At 41.6% G+C, this 22428-nt stretch overlaps 2 protein-coding genes across 4 annotated transcripts in view; both read right to left on the minus strand.

The window, feature by feature from the left end:
- Positions 1–10409, minus strand: part of lyst (lysosomal trafficking regulator) — a 36364-nt gene extending 25955 nt beyond the window's left edge. For all 3 annotated transcript variants that reach the window (XM_037272531.1, XM_037272532.1, XM_037272530.1), the window contains exons 1-5: positions 10286–10409; positions 9303–9577; positions 3441–3529; positions 803–1001; positions 16–106 (exon numbers count right to left, since the gene is read on the minus strand). In XM_037272531.1, the coding sequence (XP_037128426.1) occupies positions 16–106; positions 803–1001; positions 3441–3529; positions 9303–9383 (460 nt within the window). In that variant the 5' untranslated portion in view covers positions 9384–9577; positions 10286–10409. The remainder of the gene's footprint in view (positions 1–15; positions 107–802; positions 1002–3440; positions 3530–9302; positions 9578–10285) is intronic.
- A 740-nt stretch (positions 10410–11149) lies between these two features.
- On the minus strand, positions 11150–22002 carry nid1a (nidogen 1a). Its single transcript, XM_037272533.1, has 20 exons — positions 21675–22002; positions 19983–20276; positions 19574–19800; positions 19205–19509; positions 18989–19129; positions 17838–18089; positions 17484–17684; positions 17165–17401; positions 16921–17058; positions 16359–16487; positions 15747–15890; positions 15346–15465; positions 14715–14942; positions 14415–14587; positions 13806–13932; positions 13551–13722; positions 13269–13426; positions 13064–13187; positions 12209–12321; positions 11150–11651 (listed from the first exon to the last, which is right to left on the minus strand). Exons 1-20 carry the CDS (start codon positions 21876–21878, stop codon positions 11521–11523), a joined length of 3618 nt encoding a protein of 1205 aa, XP_037128428.1. The 5' UTR covers positions 21879–22002; the 3' UTR covers positions 11150–11520.
- Positions 22003–22428: the final 426 nt, after the last annotated feature.

The following is a 22428-nucleotide window of genomic DNA, read 5'->3' on the forward strand; positions in this document are numbered from 1 at the left end:
TGATGATGTACAAACCTGGTGCTTTTTCTTCCTGTACGGGAATCTTCCACACCAGTGGGAGTAGAGACAGCAACAAGGTGAGCAGCTCCTCTCTGCAAGTCAGCTCCTGAGTGAGCGACAAAACACACGGGGGTTACCTCGAAAGCCTCCCTTCTCACCTTTTGGTCACACTCTGATGTCACATTAAGACACGCCCATCGAGACAAACTGAGCGCAACACACGTACCCTCTTGCTTCTCGTTACCAAGTCAAAATTAACATGAGCAGTGAAATTAACCGGTTTATGATTACTTTTTTGAGACCACCTTACGATGTTTGGCTAGATTAATCTGTAAATCTTCAGTGGGGAAACAATGTAGCGTCTACATGGCTGTCTTGCTTCCGAGACCCAGGCGACAGACAGCATTCCTCACTGCAGCGAGAACCAACTTCTTCATGTGCTAATTAAAAACAATCAACCAACTTCGTCAAGTGTCTGTAAACAGTGATCAGCTCCCAGATTAAAACGCACAATAATCATTTTGGCAGTGGGTAAATATCAGTTCTAAAAAGATGAGATTAGGCAGAGATAACGTAGATGTCCAACATAACATCCATCCGTTTTGTTTATACTATTTATTCTCATTTGGGATTACCATGTTCTGACAAATAGAAGTAAAATGGCCAGTCTATGTCCGTTTCGTAAATGAAGTTCAGTTCAGACGGGAGGAAGGTCAGGGAAAGCGAGAATGTGACAGGGAGAACCTTGAAAACTCATTGCTGATATGCATTACAATTTATATATGGCACTGAAAATTCTCACCTGGTCAATGATGGAATCCAGGGTGCTAAGCAACAAAAATCCTCTTCCTCTGACGAGGTACTCCCCCAGTGCAACCATATGACTTTCCTCCTCATCCTCCTCCCGTGCCTCTGCTCTCTGTGCCACCGCACTGCATAGCTGGTGTACATCAGTCAGGAACTCCCTTGCCAGCGTATTACTGGCCCCACTCATGTCTGAGCTAATAGAGAAAGAAACAGAAAGAGAGAGCCTGAGATCAACATAAAGGATTATGTAATATGTATTGCTCCTCAAAGTAACAAGTGAAATATACAATAGCAGCATTGGCACAAGAGCAAATCAAATCACAAAGATTTAACCGTAATAAAAAAATATCAAATTGTGACATAAGATGAGGAAAGACAAGCAGTCACTAACAAAGAATGCGTGACCATTACACAACCATCATGCACCAAAATATATTCATGTGTGGAAGAATTTGGACCGGCCGTTCGGGAATCTACCAAAATTCCTGATGCCAACCACGCCCCTGCATATAGACTATATCAATGAAATACATCAAGTGACAATTGTGGCAGCACATTCGACACAAATAAACACAAAATAAAAACAGCTTAAATTAATTCGTGTTCTTTTTACCCACAGAGTGATTCTGAATAGCCATTGCCTCCTCAGCGGCACACTCTGGTTGCATGTTTGTTTACACAAAATGGTGGGGAGTTAACAGTGGCACAGTACAGTTGCCCGTGACCAGCGATTCATAAAATTGTTAAAAATTGAATTTGTTTTAATTATAATTTAATAATAATAATTTAATTTAAATCTTTCCATTGACATGTTTGAAGGGAAACGTCACGCAGAAAGAGACTTGCTGTGCAACACTGTCAAAAGTCCTATTAACGGACAAATAGTAGACAACTGATTTTCTGTATAACCTTGTAGTTGATAAGATATTCCTTTATTTGTCCCACAATTCCAGTCCACCAGTCATAATTAAGAAAGAAAAAAAAAAAGACCAATCAAAAGTGGAAAAAAACAAACAAACAAACAAACAAACAAACAGGAGTTTAGAAGATTTAAAGATAAAAATATACATGACACTAGTTAAAATAGTGTGAACATCAATTTTTGAGCTAAAACATATAGAGTGGTACTTTTTGGGACTGTCTATCCAACGCGTCTTTGTGTTTGTTGTTTAAGAAACACATAATGTCATCTACACAGTTGAATGAACCCGTTATCTCTCCTAACAATGTTAAAGTCATTTGAAAACACATATTGCTCTCGTGAACCATATCTAGATATAGTCAGAAAGAAAACCTGGCTTTGACAATCACAGACACAATAAATGTATTGATAAAAATGCAGAGCTCAAGTGTATAGTATCCTCTTCTCAAACATATTTGGTTGCCTTACCAAATAATATTGGGAATGAGAGTTTTCTTCCCGCCATCTTGCGTATATTCCAAGCTTGACTGCAGCTCGACCGCTGGCTGTATCTGCATACCTTCTCGTGCGCCGACTGACTGAATTTTCTGTTCTGCCGAGCAAATTCCATTAAATTGGAATTTCAAATGGAAGCTTCCCAGATTCGCAGCAGATCAGCGTATCACATGAAAGCATGTGATGTCACATGGCAAGGGGACTGGCCTTGGGAATACTGCAAGAGCCTCCAATGACCTGCAGAGGACCTCTGGAATAGACCATCACTCACAAAACCTGCAATACCAGTGCAACTGTGATGGTGACAAGCTTTATATTGCCATGCTTTTAGTTCTATTTACAAGAAGATGGCGGGATTTTGGAAGCGAATTTAGTCATTGCTACAGATGTCGGTTTATCAGAAAAGCTGTTGCAACCGATTCAATTTGCCAACATGTACAGTAGATAAGACGCTCTGCTTATTTGGGATCATTGATAGCACAGAGTTGACAGAATTTCTTAACTGTTCCTTTACAAAGTATTACACGTTACTTTTCAATTCCTCGCTTTAAAAAATAATAATACTGCAATATGTTGAAACCAGTTTCTAACATTTTGGTCAGTGAGATAATAATAGGATGTATGTATACATGCACACATGCAGTGCAGCATTCTAAAACTACAACACAGACAATGGGGCATTCTTGACTTAGATCACAATATGTTGGTTGAATCGATTGTTGTGGCTTGTAGGGTGTACATTCTGTTGTAACAACAGTAGGAAACGTCAAATCTTATTTTGCAAATTCAAATATTAAATTGCCTGCAGCTCTTCAGCTTTTTTTAGAGAGCACCGATTTCTCATAGACACGCACAAATCAACTCTCGGACTACACTTTAGAAGCACTTGAATTCCAAAATGTCCCATGCTCAGTCTTTCTCAATGGAATTCTTTTATTTCCTGCATGTAATAATGTCTGTAACTTGGACAACTGTTAATATTTGTCAAGTTACAGTTGGGCATGAACAAAAGCAATGTTTCCCTTATTACAATTTTGTCTATAAAATTCATAACTGTGCTCCCAATCACTTGCTGCACTTGCACAATGTATTAATACCCAACTTCACAGTGACCCAAACTCTGTCCCAATACATACGATTAAATGAAGATGATGATGATAATTAAAAGGCTGTCATATCATCAGTCTTGAGCAGACAGGCTAATAATGGCACCTACCAGAATCTCAGTCCATCTTTGGTGTGCTGAGGGTGATGCTGCACATAGTGGAAGAGACAGAGGAAATTCTCTAGACTCTGGAGGCTGACCTGATAAGAGACAAACACGCCGATAAGAACATCACAGATAAGAGAATCAGGAATCAAACCAATTCTATTCTTGACAGGATTGAAAAGTTCAAATATCAAAACACACTGGTCGATACAAACAGTGGATGCGTATGATCAGATTGGGGTCATATGTTTTGTATTTGGAAAAAATAAAACCTGGGGGAATTTTTTTTTTTTAGTTTGTTATATTTCTCAGAATTCAAGCTCAACACGTGAATTTTCAACTACAAAAACTTCTGACCTCAATCTAACTGCAAAGATGTGGAAAGGCCACATAGCCTTGTTCAAATGCCAGATTTTTGTCATGTAAAAAAAATAAATAAATAACAAGACCAAGACAAATAATTTTAAAATATTTGCCATCTTTAATGTGAATAAAAATAAACATAAAATGTCCTTGTACACTTGTGCACATAATCTTATAACTAGAATGTGGCTGTGCTTACTAATCACATTCAAAATGAAGTTAAATGAAGTCAGCACATACTTGACACGATTTGGAGTCTTTCATTAATCCCAAATATAGTTCAAATGTTCTAGTCGGCTTTTCCTGACATCTTTCAGAAAAAAAACACAGTCCGTAGAACGCTTCCACAGCTTCAAAAGCATCTTGTTGTTCAAATGTATCAGGAGTAAAGTACAAAAGAATTTCCAAGGCATCAAATAGGAGACCGTTACGGCTCTTTAATACTTTAAAGAGTTGCACAAGTGGAAGCTCATTTCATCATCATACACAAATTGTTGATCCTATGTCAGTCATTATTTGATGTCAAGTCCAAATGTTTTCGGTCCAGAGCAGCAAAACTAAAGCCTCACTGTTTGAATGCTTTGAGAAGGGAATGTAAATAATATGCATATGCCATTTGTCTTCACCTTTGAGTCCTCAATAGCTGGTTCCAGGATGCGTTGTCATATTAATGCAGGGTGACAGTTCATTGACATAAACCAAAATAGTAATACAACTGTGTCTTGTTTACAAGCAAGCGAGACATATTTGTCAAATTGATTACTGCAAAAGAATCCGTATCACCTTCCTTCCTGTGTCACAACTGGAAAAGCAAGTCATGTTTTCATGTTATTAGGAATTAGGAATACGATTGTCTTTGTGTTTGCCAAGTTGAATATGCCTAAATCACTGGTGCCAGATGATGCAGATGGAGACCAGACTCATCAGGGTCTAACATGCGAGTTTCGCCGTTTCACCCAAAAGGAGGTGGCCAGCTAGGTGGGATGGGTTCACTCCACCAGGATGCACCAAAAGTGGCTAAATAATCTCAATCAGTGTTGTGGCTGTGGCCAATTTCCTCTAATGGGGGAAAAGGGAAATGAGTGGTGCAAGATTATGCCAATTTCCAGGCAGGGGTTGCTTGTTTTCCACCTCTGAAGACTTTAATCAAATTTTAGAATACTTTGTGCACCAGCCAGGTGAGATGATTTGATAAAAGAGAGATTACCCAAAAGTGTTCATATACATCTTGGAAAATCAGTTGGAACTGGAGCGAAAGCATTTGAAAAAAAATAACTGTCCAATTTACCATTTACATTTGAATTGATGACTTACTGGAAGATTTTTGAATGCATTTTTTTTTTATCAGAAACCACCTCAGATTTCAGAGTAATGGCCTACTACAATAAACTCTGCTTCAACTAATACTTTGGATTAAGTTTCTGGGGATTTAGCACTATATTGGGCATCTGTTGCTGTGACCTGCGTCTTTACACGGGTGATCACGGGAGGCCGAGTCATGGGAGTCTGGTAGATGAGTCACTCAGCCTGCTCCAGTCTCTTCTATGAAGCGCTCGGTACACAATTTAGCAGTGAGGGCAGTGAAAAGGATGTGATCCTTTCCTCGTGAGAGGGGATGAGGGGGAGTGTATAGGTTATGTAATATTTGTTGTTTTCCGTTCTTCCACTTTGACATCCCGACTGATCTAATTGGACATTTGGGTGATGAGCATCATGAGGAGGCCCTAATGTTCGACGTTACCTTACGAGCGATGAGTCACAGCGCTGGGCTAAAATGTCAAGGAGCTACTTCCATAAAGCATGTTTGCTCCTTATGTGCACTCAAACACGGTGCAGGAAATGACATTTCTTTAGACAAATAGAGATTGGCCCTTTTTTTTTTTTATTATTATATAGTATTTTACGACAGATTTTTCTGCAATCGTGCACATGGTCAACCACAAATGTTTGTAGACGCTCCAGTCATACCATTTCCTAAACAAGTGTATCGTTCCAGTTAAACTGCAAAGAAGGCTGCGGTCAGCTGCTGTCAGCCAGTAACCAAAGATCAAGATCATGATCACTTTTTCCTCGGCACAGAATCTTATCTGCTGGATGAAAACTAGCAGAGCACAAGCTATTGTCATTTAACTCCTCAGTGCATCCATCAAGAGAATATCTTCATGTTGACCCCCTCAGGCTGCCAAATTGAGCAGCAAAGAATAATTGGACAGTACGCATGATAAGAGCAGGCCGACAATATGTTACACAGTGTTTTTAGGACTAGTCACAACAACATACAGGTGGGGGAAAAAAACTGTGACGCAATTGTAATCTGAATCGCTTCAACCTGACAATGATATGAATCATTCAACAAGTCAGGTAGTTGTTTGGAACGGCAAGTAGGACTTCTGGTTGAAAATGAAAGCAGATGTGGGGGAAAAACAAAAGTCATGTGGTCGATCTAGAACAGGAAAACGTCTTTGTTAAGATTTGGTAAACATCATCCAGCTAAATATCATTAGCGTCAAATGATTATAAACCACTTTTAATTGATGGAGTATGATAATCACAAGACAGAATAGTTGGTGTCTGACTTCATGTTTTTCATGTGTAGGCCGCAGCAGTTGATTTTCCATAACTTGAGTTAAAGTAAATGTAGTTCATATGTTATACGTAAAATGCACAACAATTTTTTGTTGCAAACATGTAGCACAGGGACTAAAAATTAAAGATAAAATTTAATGGACATAGCCATTTTTTTCTCAATTATAAGGTTTACAGTAAAGTATAAACTGTTTTTTTTTCTCTTTGCACTTATGTAAAAAATGAGTCACTGTTGAATCATGATAACACTTGGAACTGATTAATTCAAATTTTATTTGAATTTGGAAATTTAAAACAAAGATCAAACATCCACCCTGAATGAGTTCTAAAGTATACAGATCATGTTCAACAGTACCAATTTGCTTTTCTTGTTATGAAATAATGCTACAATAATTTTTGGCATTCAAATAGGTGCCTTTGCTGACAGTGCCTCAAAACAATGAAAATAAAATTATCAAATGAAACAATTTGATTTGTATTTTGCATTCCATGTCTCAATTATTGTCATTATCAAAAAGTTGTTTATGTAATATAAAGATTATACACAGACTGACACTTTAATTATTTGCTATTTCTCTGCTCCCAACGTTCTGAAATGATATGGAAGGAACAATTTGTATGTTATTTGGTATTAATCAATAGCAAACAACAAAAATATTTTGCAATACATTACATATTAATGCAAAATCAAATTAAATCAGGTGTAACATTGCTAATAGAATGAGAAATAAAAAAAAAAATACAAAGCGCTTTACCATTTTAATCATCCAACTCATCATTACCAACTGAAAGGTCGGTCCTGAGCTGAGAAAGTCTACGAAAAGTAAAGCGGCCGGAATATACGAAGTGTGTCGCAATAACTTACATATTAAAATCCTTTGGTAGTTCTTTTCTTCACCAAAGCCTTTTGGCTGTAATTCCTTACTGTACAAAAAGCGTTATTCTTCCAGTTAGTGAAGAAATAGAACCGAGCTTTAATCCCCATGTGTGCTTTGAAAATTAGGCGCTTCAAATGCCTTTCTTGGTCTTTTGAAACATCCCCTTGACTTAAAACGAGACTCGACAATCCACCACTTCGTGTTTTCATTCCTGGCCACGAGCCAGAGAATCATTCCTCTAAACCGAATTACCTAATCAAAATTCAACAAGACGTGGACATGGAAAGCAGCCTTCACACGTTCACTCAGCTATGCGGAGGCGATTTGCCTTTGCTAAAGAACACATTATTCAACGCTATTTTAAGCTTAAGAACACTCTATAAGGAGAGCCTTGAATCCAAAGACCCCGAGGCTAAAATAATACTTTGTTACCATAGTGTCAATGTCCAATCGTAAAAGGGACTATGGTGGGTGCCAACAGCAAATTCACAACCTTGTTGTGGTTTCCCAACATGACTCATCGCCGCTTTCTTTTTGATTATTTTTGCACCAAGATGCCATTTTTTTAATGCCACTTCTGCATTTGCCTGAGATGGGAATTAAAACACATTTAAAAAAAAGAGGAAGTCAGTATCGTTAAGATACTTTCACATCACTGACCTACAGAGAAGGTCAAGAAGAAAACAAATCTTTATAGGTTCTATGCACCTGCACTGGTCAAAAGACGACATTCTAATTATTATTGCATTTGTGGTATATGAATTAAGCGGCTAATTTCACCGGTTTTTATCCCTCTCATGAGGCGGCCATTTTGCCGTTTGCTGTATAAAAGTAATATCACAGTTGCTCAGGGCTTGTGGATGCAACAGAATGAAAATGCAAACAGCTTGAATTTCACAATATTTTCACAAGTTCATTTTGGACTTGACAAAAACAAAAGAGAGTTGAAGAATAAGGTGTTCAACGTGCAGGGATGAAGAAGCATGAGGTTGTGACGATAGTGTTGAGTAATTGAGTAGTTGGATCAAATTAAAGTTGTGACGTCAATGAATAATTTCTAACTCAATTGAAATAATAGTGATTAATATTATTATTTCCATAACCGCCCAGCCGACGAGTCACATCGTATTGGAAAAAGCTGACTGCTTTATATAAATGCAAAGAGACAAAAAAATACACAAGGAAAAAGAAGTCAAAACATTTGCAGGAAACTACAAAACGGGACAACTTCTAGGATTCCACAGTCTGTATCGAAAGGGTTACTCAAACATGAGGACTGATGGATTAAATGATTGGTAAAAAGAAAAAAGAAATAATGGATTAAAATATTGGCAAAATTAGATCATCCATGGCCTAACGCAAGTCTCGTGATCAGGCTGCTACTAAATGGCTGACAGTGGGAGAGCAACTGAAAGAGCTGCAGCATGCTGATCGACTTAAGGAGCAATCTCTACAAACTCCGAATTGAAGACACCAGCCTCCACCTGAGCACGGTAACTCCATGTCAGCCACATGACATCGAGAGGATCACAGGCGAAGGTTTTTGCCGTGTCCCGGGCAACATGAAAAATCACTTTGTTCCAATCTTTCTTCCACATCTGATTACTGTGAGAGCATGACAAGCGCTGCATGACTTTAATCTATCCTTCAATCTTACATATGACAATTAATAAATCGGCACACACACATAATACTCTCATTCTCAATTTAAATGATTTCAGCTGCTTGGATTTGTTTTAAGACGAAAAATCCCCTATTGAAAGAAATCATGCAGATGAGTTATTTATCCGTACTGGTTAGAATTTTTAAATTGACTGTGCTCATCACTCAGTCACTCCTTGTGAAAAGGCAGAAGCAAAATATGAGGCAAAATTAAGATACGAGTAGATTGAAAACTGCAGTGGAGATATTTGGAAAAAGTACTTTTTGATTGTTTTCTAAGCACCGTCACAATAAACAATCAGGAAAGTGCTCCAATGTAAAAAAAGCATGACACTGATCTTTTCTAGATGAGTTGAGTGTTGCACTTTGCAGCACCTACCTGCAGATCCGCTCCTTGAAGCCTACAGTCCATGTATTTTTCCCACATATAAGACAAGTCGCTCTGCCATGGACTGGCCATGATGTCCACGCCTCCAGGTAGAACGCCAATCAAGATGCTGAGGAGGCCAGGAGTAATAACAAAGTGAACATTCCCAGTTCTTCCAAAGTTCTTCGACTAGCGTCGACCGAATCCCCAAATGATCTTTGGAGTCGTTCATAGCAGATTCATGCTTCACTCCGCTGCTTTTTCGCCCCCACTTTTTCATTCAGCATCTGCAGAGGTACCACATGACCCTTAGTTACTTCGAGACTCAGATGACGAATTTGTCCATCACACAGCAGCAACACGCACTTTTACCTGCACTGGACCCGCAACTTGCGACACACCGGAGAATAAACAAAACAACACGGATACGAGGGCTTAAACTAGCTATTTTGCTAAACTAGCTGCTATGTGACAGAAGCTGGTGAAGTTACAAATGTTCCACGACTCATTTCCGGTCCGGTCATGTTTTAAAAAATAAATGCAATCTGTTGAATCCTTTTAGGGACTTCCTTACCACATTTTAAGACCAAATAATTACTAAATGAAAGTTACCATTAACTGGTGAGTTAATTAAAACAAAGTTATCGTTTAAAGAAGCATTCCAAGGATTTGCCATAAGCTTTTATGTTGAAAACTCTTGTTGGACAATGTCGTCTCTGTTTTCACTCGCTTGACTCTTCTAGCGTGAATGAAAAAACCCGAGTATTTCCAACCATACCTTATTTGAAATGAGCCCCAATAGTCACATACTCGCTTTGGATAATTAAAAGCACTTTCTAATACTACGCGCCCCAAAATGTGGTAATATATTGGTAATTGCAATATAATCATTCATCAGTATCAATTCCACTCAGCTCGAGTGTTGCACTGTTTGCATGGCAGCTGTCGACGCAGTTCGTGTATTCATTGTTAAAGTTGGTTCTATAATTACTTACCTTTAATGGAATACAGAGTTCGCATGTCTTGTCTCCGTGCATAATGTCAAATGCAAAAGAGGATGAGAGTATTACCACACATACCTGTTTTTCCTCCGTAAATGAAAACAACCTACTGGTTATTATAGAATACGGAACTTTAAACCTTATTTTTGACTGCAAGGCACAATGTCCCCTTCATTCAGAATACAATACAGTACAATACAATTTTATTTATATAGCGCATTTTACAACAGCTTTAACAAAGCGCTTCACATATAGATATGGAACAATCACAAAGACAGCGAAAACAGTAAATTGAAATACAGACTAACATACAGTTAGTCAGTCAAAAGCCAAAGAATAAAATAAGTCTTTAAACGAGTTTCAAAAAATATGGCGTAGGGCACTGCAACACGGGATTATTAATTGTGTTTTATTATTTAAAATACGGTATTTTTACGATTTTATGGAATAATGTCCTTGGCAAATCAACTTCCTTGATCAATTTAGGTTTGAAATATTTTCAAAAATGTATGGAATCTACATAACAATCACCAGGGTAGTTTGCCGTAATCTCAATCAAGAATAAATTTGTTTTGATCCTTAAGACAAATTGCAGGGAAATTTCGCATTATTATCTACGCGTCTGTTGTTTTTTTTCCATTGGATGACGCACGATTAAATTCAGGAATAAATCACATCTCATGGTGGATTCGGGTGCAATATAAATTTGTGAAACGGCATGTGCAAATAATATTCCAACGGGACGTTTATAAAATGCCTGCCTTTAAAAAAAAAGTATGTGTTTTGTCTACTATTGTTGGATTATAGATGTAATGTACTCTACTAAACACAAGAGGTCACTATGACAATGCAAACAAATTTGTTAGAAAAACCTTTTTATTTTTTTCTGCCCACCATGTAAACTCATCCCACAAAGCTTGAACAGGAACTTCAATCATATCTGACAATATTACTAATAGAAACAAGCCCAAACCAACAGGAAATAGTGTCATGTGTTACTATAACGTATTTCACATTAAATTACTAATCCCTTGAGTTTTATTCTCAGTTTATGTGCACTCGGGAAAACAATGTCAACATAATAGTGTCCATATTTACAATTCTGTTGGGATTTTATAATGTAAAAATGCAGATAAGAATAGCAATGAGCAATAAAAGGCACAGTAAATTCACCTCAGTGGCATTTTCAGCGGTTACATCACAGTAACGCCGAGTGGCTTCTATTTTGCTCAATACTCGCCGTTTCTCTCAACGCAGCCCACGCCGACTGCATTGTCGGGACACTTGCAGGAGCGACCGTTGGGTGTTGATAAGCAGAGGTGTGTACAGCCGCCGTTGTTCACCGCACAGTAGTTTTGTCCTGTTGGAGGAAGCATACAGATGCAGGAAGGCCCTATTAAAATAAACGAGCATAGCAGGGGAGCGACAGGAAACAGCCTCTTCGTGGTTTGTTTTACAGACATATACATGCTTACAGAAAACACATAGCTAACAGCAGATGTTGGAGGCCCTCCCACTGGTCTGCACATTCCCTGGATTCATGCATGCAGCCTTATCGAGAAGGGAGGATGAGGCCTCGGGCTGTTGTGTGCTCAGTCATATTCAGTCATATTCTCACTCGGTGTTATCTTGGTTTTAGGTCAAAGAGAAAAGCTACACTTTATGGTCATAAAAACACCCTTGGAATGCTTCAAAGCGGGCCCAGCGCTCATAAAAAAATGGGATTCATTGAAGGCTAGATTTAAGGCCTGACTTGAGGATAGCCGATAAAAGTATGAGGGTCAAGGCCTTTCTAAGAAAGGCTCATGAGGAGGACAGTAAACGAAAGGTGACACTGGGCAGGAAGGGGACTTTGCTCACTCAACACCGGAGAGAGAAAATGTCAACATGAATCCATATTGCGGTCATTGCATTCACCTGAAGGACATTGGGCGTAGGCTGTGGTGATCCCATATAGCTTGGAGCGTTTCTGAGGCTGGAACTCGTCAGACTCCCTGCCCGTATAGCGGTCCACTGTGACCACAGCGTCCCTGTAGTAAATAATACCAAAACAAAGTGAGCGATCCAATACTCAGACAGATGAGAAACTCCTCAAAGTGACCAGTCTGTGTGTTTTGTGTCAGGAGTGAATAAGTGTGGGCAGATGGGACTGGCAGAGTTTGTTGATGTGCAACTGTGGAAGCGTATACCTTCCCCCAACTGAGGTGGAGAAATTGCAAGCAGCTGCCACTTTTTAGGATGCCTTTCCACATAGACACACATACACACAAACAGACATCCCAACCCCCGCCGATCTAACACCGCCCAAACACACAAAATGAACCACATGGGGGGAAAAGCTAGACAGTATCAAGTTGAGAGTGTCTGAGGATGGGAAGGCATCCAAGCTTTTTAATGCCAGTGTAGTGCAAGCTCACATGTTGAATGCCATGGGAGGTGTGAAGTTTACATTCTGAGAAAAAGTTGGAAAAATATGCATTTGAGGGTCAAACCTCCATGATGCTTGATGTCACATGAGACTCATTTTATTCGTGCAACCACTTCAGATAAGTGCCAAGTCGTGTGTCCTGGCTAAAGACTGACCTCCCAGACACTCTTCTACTTGTGAGATTGTTTCACAAACTTATGAGTGAGTTCACACTTCTAAATTTGATCATACACTTTAGTTATAATTGCGCAGATTTTCTAGGGGCAATTTTATCTCATGTAAATACAACTTTTGTAACCATGGTGACTGGGCTCCAACAAGGGTGGGAAGCAAACAATTCAAACCTTCGCCAATCTGTGTAGTAGATGTTCTTCCCAAAGGAAGTGACTCCAAAAGGGTACTGAAGGCCCTCCAAGATCTGTCTACGGTCTCCTCGGCCTGGGTTGGTACACTCCACTTTATGTGTGCCTACACGCAACAGACTACAATCAGCTCTGATTTCCAAATGGCACTTCATTGACCACTTCATCGCCGCGCCCTCTGACCTACCTGCATCCACCCAACACAGCAGAGAACTCTGGGCGTCGTAGGTCAAGCCGTTCGGCAGGCCCAGATCGTCTTTAATAAGCACCCGTCTGTTGGCACCGTCCATGTAAGAGGTTTCAATCTTGGGAGCGTCTCGGTTCCAATCGGCCCAGTACAGATTACTGTAACGATGTAGAAATAAATGAATGGAAACAATGTCTCTTACAGTTTTGTAGAATATCAATCAATTTATCCATTCAGCCGTTTTCTGCAGGGCTTTGTATTCTTTTAAGAAAACACCATCACCCATTGGGTGGGTCCACGATAATAGCACGGGGGTTGACGAGACCGGAGTCTACAATGACACGTCGTTGGGAGCCGTCAAGCGAGGCCACCTCGATGCGGTCCGCCACAGAATCAGTCCAGAACATATTTCGTCCCAGGTGGTCGATTGCAATCCCTTCTGGACTCTGCAGGTCTTTGACAAAAAAAAAAAGTCAAGTCCACATCTTAAAAATTTGTTTCTGACAACTGAGAGATGGATGTAAAGGGAGGTTTTACCTGATCTAATGATCGTCACAGGCTCTCCCCCCTGAATGCTGGCCTTGCTGATTGATGGAGACGTGATCTCGGTCCAGTAGATCATCTTGTCCACGCAGTCGTAGGCCACTCCAATAACTACTTTCTCCTGTGGAGCAGACGCCAAACAACAGCTTTGAACCGTGCTTACTTCAAAAACGAGTGATCGCAAATACAAACATGAAGCAGATGTATTTTCCGACATTAATGACGAGACATAAATCTACCGCCGCACATTACGAAAAAGCCAGGCCAGACTTAAGAACAGCCGGTGTGAAAATCAGAGAAATGCAAATTTCAGTTCCACGGAGCTGATGTTTGTAATTAAGGAGAATGTCACCAAGTGCCTCCAATAACGGGCAGGCAGCCGCGCTGGAAGCATGATGAACACAACAGGCTTTTTACAAGCATTTTATGAGACACCTCACCTGACGCCTTGAAAATAACAGCTTGATGGTAGTGGAAAAAAATGTACACCACTCATTAGACCACATGAATCAAGTTGCACTTGTTAGCAGCCGTTCATATAAACTGTCATGGTCTGCTTTGACCACATGGATCAAGATGAGAGCTGAAAAGGGAAAAACTCACAGGTAGATGGAGGACAGTCTTGGCGTCTTCTTTCTTCATATCGTAACCTTCAAGGGGGACGTGCTCAATCCTGCCGCTCTGTGCGTACAGCAGATGTGTGCCAGGCGGCAGGGGGTAGATGTCAGGTCGAGGGGTGGGGCCAATGGGTGGTCTCACCCCACCATGGTCAATACCTAACAGACAATGAAAACACAATCATAAATTGACAAATCATTTGTAGGAACGGACCAACTGTTTGAAATGCATCTGAAAATAATAGAATGAAAGTGTGTGGTATCAAATCAAGTGTAATGAACTCACACATGGGTCGACCACCAGGACCTGAGCGTGTCCCTGGGATCTCCTGTCCGTTGCGGTCCACACACCAGCAGTGCCCTGTGCTGCCATGGCACTGCATGGATTCATAGTTGCCGTTCTCATCACACGTGGGGATGTACTGCCCAACAGGAGGTCGCGGACCACGGGGGCCAAACTCAGTCACACCAAGAAGACTGTCTCTGTGGCTCTCACATTGCGTTTTTGTCCGCTCTGAAAGAAATGCGTGGACATGGATTTTCTGACGCATCTTTATTTCCTTTCTCCTTGTTTTATCTTAAATGACACAAAAATTCCCCCTTAAAAAAAAAACAGATGCCAGCTGTGCAAAATTCCCAGCACACAGATGGTTGGACTAAAACAATGGTGAGAATGTGAATGATCCATTTTGTAAGTTTGTACTGTTGATTTTGTATGCAGAACTATGAACACTATTACAAAACTGGCTCCACTCCAGTGGCGGCCATCCAAAACAGAGCAGCTGGATGTTAGCAGACATAACAGAACACATGTTTCCTGTCAGTCCACCGAGGGGTGTGAAATCACATTGGCTGTTGAAGTCATTCATTGACCTAGCGAGATAAAAAAAAAACTGGCGGCGTGCCTTCCAACTTACCTGGGGAGCAATAAAAGCCATCGCCGTAGTAACCCGGCCTACACTGGCAGGTGAAGGATCCCTGGGTGTTGTAGCACAGGGCGTCCTGGTGGCACCTGCCCGGCTGGCACTCGTCTATGTCTTCAAGGCAAAAAAAACATGAGCTATCATTCCACTCGTGTTATGGTTAGCGTTGCACAGAATGATTTGGGAGTCAAGCAAGGACTCCGACACTATGAATGTGACTTACGGAGTAGCAGCCAAGAAAGAAGCTATACTCTGAAATGTCCATCTGTTTTCTATGTTTTACTATCCCGTTCCAGCAAATACATGATGTAACCCAGCTCACTTCCCCCCGGCTCTTGAGCAGATGGTGCAACAATTCAAGTCTGTATAGTGGATTTGTGTCTCTGAGGTTTTACCTTGGCAGACTCTTCCATCTCCTGTGAACCCGGGCAGGCAGGAGCAGATGTAGGAGGAACCTCCAGTGTAGCTGCATTGAGCACGCTCAGGAACGTCGCAGGTATGAGTACCTTCTTCACACGCGTCCGTGGGTCGATTCACAGCTGATGGGTGAAGGAGGCCAGACAAATGCAGCTGAGTACATGTTTCGTGCTGAGGCAGAAATGTCCACTCGAAACAGCTCCCCTATCAAATCATTCACTCCCAAAGACGTATTTATGTCGTTTCAGAGTAGAGTAGGACTGGCGGAGCTAGAGAGGGGGGGGGGGGGGCACTGCCCCCCCTCCCCAGATGATTAACTTTTCATTTTTCGAACTTTTTTCCTGGGAATTGTTTTCCATATTTTCACTCTTCCCTTGCAAGGAACACAAAATGAATCTTTAGTATCTGTATTTTTGAAGAAATCTAGGGTTTTGTCAAAAAGATTTTTGTTCTGTGGGTTGATGAGCAAACCCCAAGAAAGCAAATCCTAGCTCTGCCAGTGCTGTCACAAAAATCTATCATTACTCACATTTTGTTGCATGAAATAACAGCGCTTGTAAATTATTTCATTTGGTGAGCCGAGTACCTACCAACACATGTCTGCCCATCGCTGGCAAATTGATACCCATCGAGACATTCACAGCGGAAGGTTCCAGGCTGGTTGTTGCAAATAGCATGTGAGCCACAAATCTCAGAATTCTCTCTGCACTCATCAATGTCTAATGGAGATAAGTAACAGTTATCAGACAAGAATCATGTTAATCATAAATGACACGTAATCTCCTAAATCCGGATTTGTCAAATTTGTGTCTTTCATTAGCAGATGACAGGAGATCAGAGCTAATGAAGATTTGTTCATTACAAATGGTTCCAGATAGCATCTGTCTAAAATACATCCTTCCTCTTTGTCCTGTATATGCCTTCCTGTCTCACTCTGGTTGAAAAGGGCAACTACGACGATTGAAAAACTTTTCCCACGCGAGATTTCCCCAAATTAGTGAGATTGTTCAGTCATGAAAGACAAGGCTGGATTAACTAGAAATGTGTGTACGTCTAATCCACAAATGACGCCAGTCTATCTCACGGTACAGCGGGTTTTCTTGAAAGTAAATATTTTGGCAGCAATCTACCGAATATTGAAATTGACCATACCGTAACACGTGCGTCCGTCACCAGTGAAGCCAGAGGCGCACTGGCATGTGAACTTGGTCCCCTCTCCAGGTCGACAAACCGCATTGGTGTCGCATCCGTGTCTTCCGGTGAAACATGGATTCTCTTCTGGTTGTCCTCCTGAGAAAAGTCATTTGATTCATAGCAAACACCGTTTTTGCCAGCATGTCATGGTGACACGGCAGGAAATGAGCTAGGAAGAAAACAATAATGTCCTGAAGCTCACCGTTGATGTTTCCGATTTTGTTGCTCATGGCGAAGCGGATGAGTTCATTTTTGGAGTCGTACATGACAAAGACCTGGTCCACGTTGAGCATCTGCGTGGGTCGCATGTCTCTCGTGGACTCATCATGCTGACAACCTTGGAAGGAAATGGTCTGACGCCACTGATACGTCCTCGTCTCGTCCTTGGTTCCATCGGGCAAGTTGACCACGTACTTCCGCGTGGAGGATGAGGTGATTACTGAAAGGAAATAACAATTTTCTTCCCGTGTAAACATGTTCTTAAATTAGTACTGACATTTCCACAATGGGGGTTTACTTACAGTTGCTGCTGTACTGGTAGATCTCAGAGTAGGACTCCACCTGAACGGTGGCGTCGCGAGGCACCTCAGGAACTCGACCCTCCAGGGTTGTGCTCACCGCAAGGTGGTCGTGTTCATCGATGCCTTTAAACTCCTGCCTGATTGTCAGCTTTTCATTCCCGGGTAGAAAGGTGACCTCAGCCTGCCGAGTGAAAACTCCTCCTAGGAGACGAGCACAAAAAGGGTTAATAGAGACCACCCCAGCAATAGATTAGCTGCCGCCCCTTGGGTCTGCGCTGAGGTCATTCTTGGGAATTTCAACGAGCACAGCTGTATGACGAATTGTGACATTCGGATACCGAATCTCTCCCTCACCGATAATGCTGAAGCCGTTCTTGAAGCCGGGCTGCTCAAGAGCAAAAGCCCACCCGATCACACCGCCCAGCGCTGACAGGGGCATCAGCGAGGGTCCGAGGCTCTGAGGGATGTCACTGATGGCCACATAAGAGCGTCCGTCGTTCACCACCACGTACGAGTGCAGATCGTTGCTGTTGAAGCGCTCCGGAGTGGGAGAGTTGCCCACGTACACCTGGCCATGTACTTTACCGTTCATCCGCTGAGGTTTTCCTAGCAAGACAAATAAGCATTGTCAATATTCATTGACGTCTCGCCATATATGGACTGTCGGAGAATCATTTCCAGGAAGGCGTCATCATCTTTCTGTGTAGCAATGATTTGTTATTGAGTTAAGTTTGGTTTTGTTGTTTTTGACGGGTTTGAAGTGGTACAAGATCTTTACATTTGCATTTTACTTCCGCTTCATTCTTGTCAGAGTGCCAGCAGCCGAGATGTACTTTGTACTAAACTAATGATATCAGCTCAGTAGTACAAATCTAAATAGTTGTGAATTTTGTTTTATCTGAAGAGAGTCACTAGAATGATTTGTTTGGCAGTTTTTACAGGGGATGCTTTTCCTGATGCAACCCACTATTTATTCTTTTTTTTTTTTTATCTGGGATTGGGAGTGGAAATGCAGCAGCATATACTACACCACTAGCACCAAACCTAAACAGTTGTGACATAAATGAATGCTCAAATAATTTAAAAGTAAAACATTCCATGAATCCCAACTAGAGTAAGTGAGGCCACCGTTGTAACGGGGGGGAAATTATATTCAACCCTTTGCAGAACAAATTCAACTGCTATTTTATCTGGTTGCTTTTCAGTTTTTTTAACTACGGTGATATTTTGAGATTTGGAGAAGGATTTTTCATAGCTGATAACATGTAAGCGATTAAATGTTGTCCTACTCTGCGGTAAAGAGGCATGATGGATCTATTTTGAGCAAATTTAATCATATCACAAAAAGGTTGTGAAATTTAGAAGGTCGCTTAAATTGCAAATTGAAAAAAAGGAATTTAATAGCGTCTCGTGATACATTGCCAGATCTACATGAACCCAACCACTTAATCTGGCCAAAAAAAAGCATCTTCTTCTAATTGTATGTGAACGTAATGTAGCCATACCCTCTGCCACGCACTGTATCCCGTTGCCATAGAAACCGGGCCTGCAGTGACAGCAATATCCACTGGAGTGGTCCTTGCAGTCACCAAATTGGGAACACTTTTGTCTGTTATTTGCGCATGTGCCAAGGTTGTACGCAAACACTAAAACACAGAAGCAAATGCAGAAAATGATATAAATTCAATCCAATGACATCAACAGGCAGCATTACAACTCACCATCGACATTTATATCCGTGTCCTCCACCACCAGCACTTCTGAATTGTCGGGTCGGTGGGGCTGGTATTGAACGGGTTCTACCTGGATCTGTCCCTCTTCTGGTTCAACAGGAGGGTAAACCTCTTGCTGTCCATTCGTATACACAACGCCCCTGGAATCAGGGGCTTCTTCTATGTCGACGGTGGAATGGGACAATGTTGCCTCAGTGGGGAGCTCGCTCACCTCTCCTGGAGCCACATTAGTAAAATAAGGCGACGTTCCAATCTCATACACCCAAACCCCCCTGAGTCCTGAGTTGGTCTGCCTAAATGGGTGAAAGCACATTTTTCAATGAAAGCAACACAATGGAAATGTACGACGTGACTTACTCGGCTAAAGCGCTGATGGATGCGTCTTCGTCATTGGTGGTGCGGTAGTATGGGCCCTGACTGGAAAACAGGAAACCTTGAACCAGGCCTTGACTGAAGCCAGCGTGCAGGATGACGCTAGTCTCCCCTACGGGAGTATTTGTATACTGTATCCCATCTCTGGGATATAGCATTATAGCATATGAAGAAGACCCCACTGATGCAATGGCCAGTTGAAAGGTGTTTTTCTGTTAAGGGAAAAATGGCATGAGCATTTAATTCATGAGTGTGCCTTCAGTATCTATTTGCCATTCAAACAGACTAGTGGCTGATGCTGACATAGTTTGCAGCCCTAAAGGCCAAAAGGTCACGTCCACAAACCACTCAGACATCTTCTATTTTCACATGATTACATCATTATGAGGCTCACTTTCTTCTCGCCGGTGCTTTCAGTCTCCTTTTGGGCGACGTCTATCCAGGTGATGACCACCACGTGGGTGGGACTGACTTCTTGGTCTTCCGGGAAGGCTCTGTTGATGTGCTCCGCAGCCCGACGCAGCATATCCGGGCTGCTGTCTTCACGGAAGAAAACGTTCTCCTCTGCATCGCTTGTGTCAAGATCTCCGTGCAGAGCCGCGATCATTCCGAAGGGAGCGGGCATTTTGCCAAGGTAGGTCGACTCGGTTTTGGGCTGTGCAGTGGCGATGAAGCCGTTGGTGTTGATCTGAAATGACAAGATGAGGATTGGCGAGGCTTGTAACTGGGGACGACTTTGTTCACAAGAACTAGGACAGACACGTGAAGGACTGGAACAGTCCAATGTGTTCCACTTTGATCTCTATCCCAAACTCATTAGACTAATTATCCAAGGGTGCTGCTAGGCGGCACATGAGCGCTGATGAACGAGATGCCATTGGACAAAGATTTTACTTTCTTCACGAGGCAGATGAAAAGAGGAGCTGGGATCATGTCAAAAACACACGCAGACGCCCCCGGCACATGGGGCTCCTTCACTTCCTGATCAGGGGGTGGGCGGTGGGGGGGAGCAAGAGCGCTACGTTTCCTGTCCTTGCCCCTGACCAGCAGCCCCAGAGAGCCTCAAGTAATCTTCATTACAGCCACTTCCTGGCCCAAAAGCTGGGAAAATGGTCAGTCAGTGTGCGATTTAGACCTTTTAAGTAAGTTGCCACTGCGTATCACGACTTTTTATTGTATATTTGTTTTTTGGATGGTTAAAGCTTTGTCAGATATAAAGAGGTGAGTGTTCCCCCACCGGGCACAGACACAGACACTAGTTCATATGTTTTATCTGCTGCGTGAAGAATTTTAATTGGAGCTGACTAATATGTTTGTGGTGGGTGACGTAACGGAACAGAGGGGAAACCCCACGCATGTTTTTGTTTTAGTAAAAAAAAAATGTATTCCCAATTTAGGGCACAGATATGCACCAGAAAAATTCCCACATGACTCAAAAGTGGACATCGAAGTTGCAGATGGAAACCTTCACAAAATAGTCTGTCAGTTAAAGACAGTATTTGTAGCTATATGAATTCCTCTGGTAACCAGAGTCTGGTTAAATACATTATTCTCTCATGCATTAAAGCTGAAAACAAAGACACAGCCCTTTTATTTAAAAAGCAGATTGGGGGAATATAAAGGGTTGCTTGTGTGTCCCACACAATGGTGGATCTTTCATACAATTTTGCATTTTTTTTACATTAATATGCTCCTCCTAAGAACTTCAGTGATAGGGCAGGAAACAGCTGAAAACATTACTTTTGGGAAGTAGGCTACATTCACACAAAAGAATAGCCAACCACTTGGTTATATACTTAAGTATGAGGCACTTTGGGCTGTAGGTCAACAGTGAAGTGATAACCTGGGGCTGCAAGAATGTGAGAAGGACACGTGCATTCCAAAAGATTCATGCAATCTTTGTGATAACCAAGTCAATATTTACGAAAAAAAGACGTTATTCTTTGACCCATATGTTTTTGTCGTTTGATAAACCCCAAAGAAGTGCGTAATTGCGCAAGACCATCGTGGATAGTCCAAACAAACCAGAGGAGGTTTTGAAATTTTTATTTCCATGGTAGTAATAGTAAAATGCGGATTTACTTACAAAGATGCTGTTAAAAGTGCCATCATAAAAGAGCACAGGCTTTTCCAGTTCAAGTCTGTGCGTGAGGTCATCGCCCGCGTCCAACTGTTGATCTCCAGCGCTCGGACCGAACGGGAAAAAGTCTCCTCGCGTTAAGCTCTGAGCTGACGCCACCATTGCGAGGAAAGAGGCGCAGACGAGCCACGCTTGCTCCAGCCAAGCCATTGCTCGTGTTCTAGAGGGGCTTCGGAGCAGTCCTGGTTGTGCTTGAGTCTGCAGCACCGTGACCGGAGCGGAGGAGGTCCACGGAGCAGAGTGACGCCCGGCCTCCAGTGAGGAAAGTTCAGGCAGAGCTTGAAGGACTTTGGGCGGAGTTGAGCTGAGCTGAGGGGGGCGCTCGGGGCTTCTTTCATCAAATACCAATACTAGAAAAGGAAATGAGAAGGAGGGCATGCTTGATCTTAAAGGCAGATTCCTCAAGTAGTTTCTTTCACTTTGGGAAAAAAAAGAAAAAACATCACAAATCTCACATTAAGCTTTCACTTTACTTTTACGTTGCTATATCACCAAACACCTGAAAAATAATAACCTCTCGTAGTGCCACTATCTTGACCAACATAAAGACTACAGTATCTTGGAAAACTTATTAAACTTAAAATAATTATCCTATAATCAACATTTGTGTAGTTTAAAAATGTATATCTGAATAAATAAATTAAAGAAATAGATAAACAAATTAATCCATCCATCTATCTATCTATCAAAAGGTTGTTTT

The sequence above is a fragment of the Syngnathus acus genome, chromosome 15 (assembly GCF_901709675.1).
Source record: "Syngnathus acus chromosome 15, fSynAcu1.2, whole genome shotgun sequence".
Classification (NCBI taxonomy): domain Eukaryota; kingdom Metazoa; phylum Chordata; class Actinopteri; order Syngnathiformes; family Syngnathidae; genus Syngnathus; species Syngnathus acus.